The sequence below is a fragment of the Sciurus vulgaris genome, assembly GCF_902686455.1.
Source record: "Sciurus vulgaris genome assembly, chromosome: 10".
NCBI lineage: Eukaryota > Metazoa > Chordata > Mammalia > Rodentia > Sciuridae > Sciurus > Sciurus vulgaris.
The window spans coordinates 13,248,613-13,260,048 of NC_136470.1; the positions used below are offsets into that span (position 1 = coordinate 13,248,613).

At 37.2% G+C, this 11,436-nt stretch overlaps 1 protein-coding gene across 1 annotated transcript; it reads left to right on the plus strand.

Annotated features, from left to right (window-relative positions):
- The first annotated feature begins 404 nt into the window (after positions 1–404).
- KRTAP7-1 (keratin associated protein 7-1) lies at positions 405–999 on the plus strand. Its single transcript, XM_079155703.1, has one exon. It carries the CDS (start codon positions 440–442, stop codon positions 686–688), a length of 249 nt encoding a protein of 82 aa, XP_079011829.1. The 5' UTR covers positions 405–439; the 3' UTR covers positions 689–999.
- The last annotated feature ends 10,437 nt before the right edge of the window (positions 1,000–11,436 follow it).

Consider the following 11,436-nt stretch of genomic DNA (forward strand, 5'->3'; position numbering starts at 1 on the left):
TGTAAGGCTTTGTCTTGATCTTAAGGGTTTACATCTAAAACCTTCTAAAGGTTTTTCAGCTTAGCTGACGGTTGGGAGGGTTTAATCAGGGTATTTAAAGAGTCTCACATGATATAATCAGAACAGTAGTTAAACTATCGGTCACTGTTGAAAAGAATTCAACTGCATGTCATGGATGGTCACTGGCTTTGAAGACAGGACGCACTCTTTGCAAACAGAAATGCCAACAAAATATGCACAAGGAGTCTGTGGGTTTCTTTATATGCGTTTTATTAGAAAATAATGGGGTTACTTATGCAAATTGGTGGGAAGATGTGTAGACAGGCACGTCATGCCCACCAACTTGAGGTATAAAAAGGGGTGTGCAGGAGGACAACTTCATTCACTCTTGGGTAGCTTGTACTTCCACTTCCTCTCCAAACCCTCCTCAAGGCCCAACATGACTCGTTATTTCTGCTGCGGAAACTACTTCCCAGGCTACCCTTGCTTTGGAACCAACTTCCACGGGACCTACAGAGCCACTCCCCTGAACTGCGTGGTGCCTTTGGGCACGCCCCTCAACCACTGCTACAGCTCCCGCAACCACTGCTTCGGAGGCGGTAACTACCAGAACCTGGGCTGTTGCTATGGTAGCAGCTATTACAGGCCTTGGGGCTCCGGCTCTGGCTTCGGCTACAGCACCTACTGATGGACCAGTGGCTCTGGCGACTACAGGACTCCCGATCGATTCTCTGCAAAGAACAAGCTGAAGAGCAATGACTGTCTTCCTGCCTGCAGATGCGCTCGGGGAGAGACTGACTTCTTACTGCGGTCTCGCTCTTCTGATGCTGAACACGTCACCCTGAACCCAAATGCCAAACTGGTACTCATCTACAGCCAAAGAAAGCAAGATGATTTTTCAGACATACCTGAAATTTAGCAGTTAAGCAAGCAGTTTTCCTCCCAGGGTTGCTCTGCTCATATATTAGTAACTTCGACATCAACATCAGTGTATTTGAAATTGGGTGTGGGTAGGAAGGGGTTTTACTGTTAGTCTCCTAATAAATCTATTTCATTCAGCACACATAGTTTTGTTCTGGTCATTTATTTTCCTGTGTTTTTATGCTCTTGAATTCATCAATCAGTTTCAACTGATAATGGTTGACTTTAACCAAATTTTATTCTGATTTCAGGCTGTACAACCAAGAAAGAATGATTGCTAACCAAATTTTTTATATTGAGATTTCAATTTTAAACATTCCTTATAAGTTTTTCATCTAAATGTACTATAGATTTTGGTGTCTCTCTATACTGACTTTAAACTGGGACATTTCTTAGCTGCTGAAAGCTAAAAATTAACTTTCTTTTCTTAGTAACATGATCTATTTTGGTTCATTTTTCCTTTCCTACTGTTTACGATATCAGCTCTAGTGAGATTCAGACTCACAGATTGTTGGAAGAATTATAACTAAATGGAGCTAGCTATAAAACTCTATCTTTAGGATCTCCTAAGATTGGTCACTAAAGGGAAGCCAACTGCTAAAATCACACCATATTTTTTCCTCTTTCAATCACTGGGCTTTATTTTCCCTAACTTCTTCATCTTTATGAAGCTTTTATTTTTTTGGAATGGTATTTGTCATCCGAAGCACTTGAAATGATATGTGCTCTGCACTTACTAAATGCTTCTTGTCTTGCTTACAGAGTAACCTCTCTTTTACTGATGTAAAATATGTTTTGAATTAAAGTCCATTCATTCATGAGTCAAATATCTATTGCACTCTTGTCTCTGAGAAGTTGCTCTATTAATTGTTCTTTGACTTGACTTGTTAAATCACTGACATATGGAAACAAAATATTGTAAATTTTGCTTCTTCATGTATCAAGAAATATTGGACTCTAGTCACTGTGTTAAAAAAATTGAGGTCATGAAAAGACACAAACAGGTATAAGTTGACATGAGAAGCTGATTATATTCAAGAGGGAATTCAATTTTTCAAATGTATTCACCACATGGCTATAACATGAAGCATCATTCTAAGATCTGGGCATTGAGATCAATAATACATAGTCCTTGTCCTTAAGAGTTAAATACACTGTATTTATCAAAAGATAGATATTTTTACCCATTTACTTTCCAGTACTCAAAGTAAGGGACAGCCTATGATCAGACAACACACACACACACACACCCATTCACACACACAGAGTGCTGTACGTTTGTGTGGAAGATACGCTTGCCTATATAGATATGACCATGGGAAGGGGAAAGGGTTGTATACAAAGGAAGATATGGCTGTACAAAGAGTAAAGAATGAAATAGGTTATTACTGGCAAAGCTCCAACACATAGGTAGGATGACATACTGGTGGAGAAATTCCAGTGTTGAATACTGAATGGGTAATTCAGGGTCTCTACCAACCAGGGTATCTAGATTCTATCATCATGGCCAATATTTATCTTTAAAGTTCATAGATGTTTTGTATTTTGTCAATTAAATGTTTTTTAATGTTCACACTTTCAAGATTATGGCAAAACTACCATAAAAGTGCAAAGAAATCCTGCATTTATCAAATTTTTATATTTCATACCATTTATTTTATCATGATATTATATAATATATAAAGTATGTATGCAATACTATTTATGCATATACTATTGTTTTTTTCTCTTTATATATATATACACACATGTATGTGGTATATGTATATATAATGCATATATAGGTATACATATATATATATAATGCACATATGAAGGTATCATTGCCATTTACCCTAAGAATAAGGACAATATAATTATAAAAAGTAGAAAATTTTATATGAATGTAATACTATTATCTAACCCTTAATGCATACTCAGATTTACTCAATTGTTGCAATAATGTCCCAGGAAGTTACATTTTCGCCTGGTCCAGAATTCAATCCAGTATTATGCATGTCTTTTTCGTGTTCTTCAAACTGGATCAGTTTCTTAGCCTTTATTTCTTGACCTCAGTTTAAAGAATATTAAATTATTTTACGGAACTTCCTTGATTTGGGTTTTTTCAACTTTTCTCATAATAAAACTCATACAATGCATGTTGGTAGAAATGCCATAGAAGTGAGACTGCCCTCAGTGCATCATCGTGCCAGAAGACACATCATGTTGCTTTTTGTAAACTTGGTTGATATTAACTTTCATCACCTGGGAAGCTGGTGTCCTTCAGGTTCCTTTACTATAAAGTGGTTATTTTCCCCTTTGTAACTGATAATTGATTTGTGCATAGATATGTTGATACTCTGTAAATACCTTAATTCTTATTGAGATTTTATACCCTAATTTTAGGACACACATATGATTTTCTCATTTATAAATATGTATACATTAATTAGTTGGAATTTTACTGTAAGAAAAAAATTTTCTCTCCATTTATTTATTTATTTTTGATCACCTATTTGTTTCAATATTTATATCTGTATGATCTCATGGATTTTTACCTTACTCAACATGTTGTATTTCATTAATGATATTGTTAATTTTTTTTTTTTTGGCGGTGCTGGGGATTGAACCCAGGGCCTTGTGCTTGCAAGGCAAGCACTCTATCAACTGCGCTATGTCCCCAGCCCGATACTGTTAATTTTGATGTCCATCTTGTTCTAGATTTGTTCTAGTGGTAGCAGCTTAATACTGGCTCCCAGGTCTTTTAGAAATGGCCCCATCACTATTTGGCCATTTATTTACTTTCTGTCTTAAGCTGATATTCCAGAAGTTCATCTTGAATTTTTCTGCTCTAATTATGGAATCAGTGATTTAACCCTGGAGATCTAGGTTCTTTGAGTGGAGGATGAATGTAGAAAACAAGATATGGGTGTTAGTGTGCTCATTGCAATGGTGTCCTTGCTGTATATCCACCTGTGATATATCCTATCACATGCTATACCTGTCATGATTGATAATTGTCTTTTCAGATTTAAGAATGGCACAGTGAAAAGCCACATTGGAGCTCTATGTATGGTTTCAAAATTCACAGACAGGAGGGATTTACTTTAAGGTATGAGAGAGAATGCCCTTCAGTCTGGAGGGGGCGGTTCCAAAGGCCTGTGAATGTCAGCGAGTGAAGTGCAAGCAATCACCCAGGAGCCCTGATAACCCCATCCCCATCCCTCAGGTCGATTTTCACTTAACCACCTTGTCTCGGTTTCAGCCCCAGTCCTAGAATTTTTCTTAGTGTTGTAAGTCCCAATTTTCTCTGGGAATTTGCAGGAAGAATGGTTTTCTTTTTGCTTGCAGCTCCATCTTCTTGTGGTTTCTGGATTCTCCTGTTTTCCCTTCTTCTCCTTTCCATCACCCAGAAATTTAGTCAATCATGCCTCAATTGATATCATCCTTACAATTCTTTCTGTCATTGTTGACTTTAACCTTGTTCACTCACTTACTATAATTCAAAGTGTTCGGGAAAAATAGAGGGAAGAAATCTTGGGGTCAGCCTGCTATCTGGAACCTAAAACATATAAATCCCTTAATTAGGAACAAAAGGGGGGCTATTAAGATAAAACAACAACTTGTCCTCTCCTGCAGTAACTATGTGACAGATAAAACAATAGACAATTTCACTGTTTACATAATATTTTTTGGAAGTACATTTTGATGTTTACCAAATCATTGAAGAGAAAACCAAAATTAAATAGTTAGACAAATTTCTTGATGTTGTATCCTTCATTTGTAAAGAAAAAATGCCAAGATATAACCAGGGAGAGTGTGACTCCAAATCTATTCTTTGACTCAAATGAGACATCCCTTTTAGAGTTATAGAAGTTTTCTCAAGAAATGTCCCCTTTTAATGCTTCCTCTTGTGTCATTAATAATTGCACCGTGTATTCAAATAGTTATTTCAGTTTATAAAATATGTAAATATAATCTTATTATTTAATTCTAACAACTATCTTGGGAGACTGATATCATGAGGAAATTGATGGACATTAAAAAATTTATCCAAGTGGGCAAATATTCACCAAGTGGAAAACAGACTTGAGCCAGTGCCTCAAACTGAAGTCTGTTGATGCCTTCCCTGGTCACTGTTCTGCCACTAATAACAGGCAGAACATTAATTATGTATCTGCCAATTTGATCCTAATTGAGTTTATCAAGATCCTTCAGTGTTTCCACAAGCTTACCAAAGCTATCCTTAATCATTTTTAGGGTCCATTTTTAATCTCAGTACCAAGTCTTTGGATCTCCTTCCTTATTATCTCTATGAACTGGTGATAGGTCTTTGTTCCTAACATTTTTGCCTCAGTTCACACCTTAATCATTTCTTGTATAGAGCACCACACCAGCTGTCCGCCAGGTATTCCTGGCAGTGCCTAATTCCTCTTTCATACAATGGACATACTAATCTCTCAAAATGTAAGTTGAATCATGTAACTTTCCTTCATTAATCCTTTGATGGTTTTTAAAATTCTTACAGTTTTCAGGAAAAAAAGATCAATCAGGGGCTCACAGGTTCACAAGCCTGCCATGTTCTCTAGTCTCATTTCTTACCTCTTGTTAACATGCTTCCCTTTCTCCCACAATGGCGCCTGCATAGTTCTTTGTTCCCTTGTGCCCTTTCCTTCATCTAGTGAAGATCCATCTAGTTGCAGATCCTTCAAAAAATCCTCCTCAACCCTGGGATACCTTCCCTGTTTTAATTAAGAAGGTTACCTCTGTTTACTTTAGTAACATATTGTTCAAACTGCTCTGTTGCAGCTTACCATCTAAGACACAGGAATAGAGGTAGAGTCAAACAAAATTGAATCTATTAACTTGTTGCTGTGAAGGAGACCTTGTAACATGTAAAGTTGCAGAGTGTCTAAATAAGAGGGTATTAGGAATCCTTGTTTCAAGATGTGAACTTGAATTAGGTGTTCTGGAGAGGATTAAAGGAGGTAGAGGTTCCTTCTGGGTTGTGTGCTGCATTAGTTTCCTTTTACTGCTACAACTAATCACTGAAATTTGTGATGTAAAACAGCAAAAATGTATTCTATTATAATTTCAGAGGTCAGAAATTCAAAATGTGCCTTACTGGGCTCAGTTGAGGTATTGGTAGGACTGCACTCATTCTGTAGACCCTTGAGAAGAGTGGGTTTCCAGAGGCTGTCCAGTTCCTTGGTCTGTGGCTCCTTCTCTCTTCAAGGACAACAGCATTGCATCCTCCCTTACAAGATTCTACCACTGACTCCCTCATCTTCCTCTTTCACTTATAAGGATCCTTGTGATTACTTCTGGGTCCACTTGGATAGTTCAGGATAATCTCCCTATCTCAAGTTCAGTTGATTGGCAACCTTAATCCCCACCTGGTCACGTAATAAACACATTCCTGGTTTCCAGGGAATCATTGCTCTCTTGAGAGACCATTTTTCTACCTATTGCAGGTACAGTGCAGAAGCAGGCCTAATTCCACCATTGGGTGTTGTAAGAATTTTCCTCCTGGAGGTGGAACAGGGGGGACTAAAATTGGAATTGGTAAAGAAATGGGAGTCAGCAGAGGGGATGTGTAGTTGTGGCTGTGATTAGCAACGTGTTTTTGTTTTCCTGTTCTCTGCCATGATTACACAATGGTCTTGCTTTTGTCTCACTCTCTCCTGGTCCCAGAGCGACCTCATCTGATTCTGTGCTCAGGAAACCTCTGGCAAGAAGGGAGCTCTTTGGTTTACCATAGTGCTGTTAGGGCTGAGACCATCTTTCCTACAGGAGCCTTCATGAGCCAACAGCTCTGATTTCCTCGCCATACCGTGTATTCTCTAAGTTCCTTGAGATCAAGCACCAAGTGTTATTCAATATTATTTCATGCTTTTGATAACTATTTGTTGAATTAACATAATTATTTAAAACCATAGGGATAAAGCCTAATCCCTTGCCACCTAAAGTATGGTCTGCTGACAAGAAACATTGGTGTCAGCTGGAAACTTTTGCAAAATGCACAATCCTCAGGTTTTCCTCTATTAAATTAGCCTCCACTAGTTAACACGACTTTGAGGGGATCTGTGTGCACATACAATTTGAGTACTGACCCACACCTGTTGATTCTCACCCCAAAGGAAGAAGAGAGGGAGAGATATTTCATTGCTGCTTCTTAAAGTGCTATTGAAATGATACTAAGTTTTCTTTTTCAAAATTATTTTTCTTATACTTTTGTTCTATTTTTATTGCTGTTTACAGGAAAACCAGATTATATTTTTCATTTCCATTGAGAACAGAGGAAAGGCACTTAGAGCTGTCTATTAGATAAAGGGAAATATTTCTTGATGGTAAGATTTGCCAGGCAGGGAGCTCTTTTGGGTATTCTGTAAAACTCCTAAATGTATTACATATTGTTGCCTCTAAAAATACATGGTTATTTCTTAGATACCAAATTTCTTTTTAGTGACTTACCTCCAAGGCTTCCGACATTATCTTTGACAATGGTCTTTGCAGTACTGTGTCCTGCTCTTTTTCCTTCCCTTTTCAATTGTGTTTCCCCCTTAGTAATCTGCTTTATAAACATGCCTTATTATTTCCATTTTGAAGTTTCTAGGTCTAATGCACTGGGGTGCAACTTCAGATTTTTTTTTTTCTGATGAATAAAAAAAGCCTGAAATTTTAAGATAAACTTTAGCATGGTAGTTATCTTTAAATAAATTTGCATTTATTTTTGCTTTATATTTGGCTTTGGTCAGAAAAGACTTTGAAGAAATGATGCTTTTAATGGATTGAACTCACCATTCCACTTGTTATTGGACAGTAAGAGAAGCATTAGTTTATAGGTCATGAGAAGGGCAGGCCCTCAGGCCTCCCAGAGGCCAACGGGTGAGTAAGTTGGGTGTCAAGCTTCACTCCTCCGTGAGTCTGTCTCAGCTTGCAGCTTTAAATTTATGCACGTTTTCAGTATCTGGCTCTAAATGTTGCCTGTGTTTGATAAAAGTGGATCCTCATTCCTCCATCTTGCAACCCTAGTAACAGACGGTAGATGCCAAAAATGACCTTCACATAATACCAGCACAAACAAAAAACCCTATTTTGGTTTACTTTTTCCTGTGGATCGCATCACATGTGGAGAGTTTTCGACAAGTGTCCCTGAGCCTATTAAATGCACCAAAGCATTGCTGTGGTGTCCTGCTGGTTCTTGAGAAAACCATGAGGATTCCACAACAAATAGTAAACTTCCCGGAAGCTCTCGCTCCGTGTTTAACTAAGAAGACCTGCTAATGTGGTTTGACCCCCAAAGTGCAAAGGTGACATTGTGTCTTAAATTAGCTCATAGACTCAGTCAGCAATTTCTGATTCTGTCATGTGACCTTTTAAAAAATTTTTTTATGTTTTTTTTTTTTTTTTTTTTTTTTTTTTGTGGTGCCAGGGATTTGAACCCAGGGCCTTGTACTTGTGAGGCAAGCACTCTACCAACTGAGCTATATCCCTAGCCCTATTTTTTTATGTTTTACAGACTGCATTTTGATTCATTGTACACAAATGGGGCACATCATTTCGTGTCTATGGTTGGGCACAATATAGGTTCATACCATTCATGTAATCATACATGTATATAGGGTAATGGTGTCTGTCTCATTCCATGATTTTTCATACTCTCCCTCCCTCTCATTTCCTTCTACATAATCTAAAGTTCTTCCATTCTTCTCTCACTCCCCAACCCCACTTCCATTATATATCATCATTCACTTATCAGGGATAGGGTTAGGGTGAGGGTTAGATTTTTTTTTTTTTTTTTTTTTTAAACATATTGCCTGGCAACTTCATTTGACTTGATGTGATTTTTGACTTTACACTAACTGGTACTTCTTGACCTCAGCTGTATTGTTATTTTGAGCCAGGTCATGTTTGCTGAAGTGGGTAGTTCTGTGCAATGCGGACTGTTTGGAAGCACCTACCCATTAGATGCTAAGTAGCAACACTCTCTACTTCAAGTCATGACAAACATGGACATTGCCAAACATCACTGGAGAGCAAAGTTGCCTATAATGATAACTCACATTAACTCTGGTTATTAATCCTGACTGAGAGAGAGTCTCTTTCTAATCCTTTGCCATTTTACATTCAACCACTTTAAGTGGTGTATTTTGTTGAAGAGGACACCTTTTTTGGACCATAGACCACTTAAAATTTCTTGAAGTATGACCAAAGCACCATGTTTATTGGACTCACCTGGTGTCTTATTATAAATAAGTTTTCCTTGGCCTTCCCACCCTCCAGACTCATGGAATCAGAATCTATAAGAATGGAACTTGAAAGTATGCATTTTAAACAAGTATCTTGGGAGGGTCTTGGACAGACTAACGTTTTAGAACTATTAGTACTGGTTCAGAGGTTTCAGCAATTCTTTTCTGTGATTCCCACCACTACATTGCATATTTAAAGTGATGGCAGCTGGGAGCTCAATAGTTTGTCTTAGCAGGATGTGTAATAATGTGAGCAGAAGCACTGTCCATAGTCACATATTTAATTGACCAAATTCTAATAAAAGAGGACTGAATCGTAATCTTGGCTTCTCAGAGATTTTGGTGGTAGAATCATATAATGTGTAGGGCAATAAGTCCCAGGAAGTCAGTATTCTCATTTTACAGTTGAATGACTTGAGCCCAGAAAAGTGATTTGCTTAAATTCTCACAGCAAGTCAGTGGCTGATTTTGGTTTAGAACATTCTTTCATTAATTCCCTCATTTAATATTGATTGAAAATCTACATTGTGCCCAGTAGTGAGGTAGGCAGTGAGGAATAAAAGATGACATAAATATTACTTCTGGTCTTCCGGGAATAAACATGTTGGTGTGGCAGACAGATATCAGTCACACAAAGATTAAATGGCGACTTGGTATGTTCTAGGAGTATGAAAAAATGGTTGCCTACTATGACATTATAGATGAACTCTAGCTAACCAGGGAGGGTAGAGAGGCTTCGGGAAGGAAGAGATGGATGTGGTGTGTCTGGTGTAAAGGAGTTGAGGAGGAGATGAGAGGAAGAAAAATAATTTAACGAGGAGCAAGCAGCTGTATCAAAGGTGGAGAAGTGTATACAATAAACGAGAAGAAATAAAAGACTGAATCCTAATTAGGGAGACTTGGGCACTTTTAGACCATTCTAAAAATGAGGGAAAAAAAGCCTAAAAACATTGGAAGTTATTGAAATATTTTTTTTGTTTTCTGTCTAACATGCTCTTTACTTATTATTATTTTTTTTTATGTTGGGGTACAGTCCTTCTCTACTTAATTTGTTGGGATTTTTATCACTAAAGAATGTTTAATTTTGTCAATTTTTCTACATCCATTGAGATGATCACATAATTTTTACTCTTCGTTCTCATGAAGTGTATCACATTTATTGATTTGTGTATGTTGACCCATTTCTTGAATATGAGAAATAAATTCCACTTGAGCATGGCGCAGGATCCTTTTACTGTGTTGTTGAATTTGCTGTGCTACCATTTTGTTGAAAAATTTTGTATCTTTGTTCAGCAGGGATAGTGCTCCATAGTTTTTTCCTATAGGGTCCTTGTTTGCCTTAGATATTAGATTAATGTTAGCCTTGAAAAATGAGTTTGTAAGTGTTCCTACTGCTTCAGTTTGGGGGGAGAGTTTGGGAAGGATTGCTATTAATTCTTCTTTAAATATTTTGTAGAATTCAGCAGGGAAGTCTTCCAGTGCTGGGTTTCTCTTTGTTGGGAGATATTGTATTATTGGTTCCATCTCATTTTTCATTTCTGGACTGTTTATGTGTTCTATGTCCCCATGATTCACTTTTTGTAGGTTGCATGTTTCTGGGAATTTATCCATTTCTCCTAGGCTGTCCAACTTTTTGGCATATGTTCACTGTAGACTCATGATTCCTTATGTTTCTTTGCTATCAGTTATAATTTCTCCTCTTATTTCTCATTTTATTTGAGTCTTCTCCCTTTTTTCTTTACCCACATAAAAATTTGTCAGTTTCATCCTATAAAAGCCAACTCTTGATTTTGTTGATCTTTTCTATTATTTCTCTAGACTATTTTATCTATTGTGCTCTAATCTTTACTTCCTGTCTTCTACCTTTGGGGTCAGTTTCCTTTTCTAGTTCCTTGAAGTGTAAAGTTAGGTTGCTTATTTGAAATCTTCTTTTTCCTTAAAGTGGAGTTATTTCTACAAACTTGTATCTTAGAACTCCTCAGGCTGCATTGTGTAAATTTCAGTGTTTGTTTCCAGAGCCAGTTCTTCTCAAGATAGCTTTTGATCTCCCCTTTTGAGTCCGTGGAGGAGGATGGTGTGTAATTTCCACATATTTGTGAATTTTCAGCTTTCCAATAGTCATCAACTTTTAATTTTATATCATTATAGTTAGAACAAATGCTTGATATAATTTCAGTCTTCTTAAATTTATTCAGACTTCTTTGTGGTCTCATAGATGGTCTATCCTGGAGAATGTTCTATGTGTGAATGAGAAAAATGTACATTCTGCTGCTGCTGAACGGAA

Bases quoted from the DNA above. Each gene is read 5' to 3' on its own strand.
- KRTAP7-1 (XM_079155703.1), top strand. From the start codon at position 440: ATGACTCGTTATTTCTGCTGCGGAAACTACTTCCCAGGCTACCCTTGC.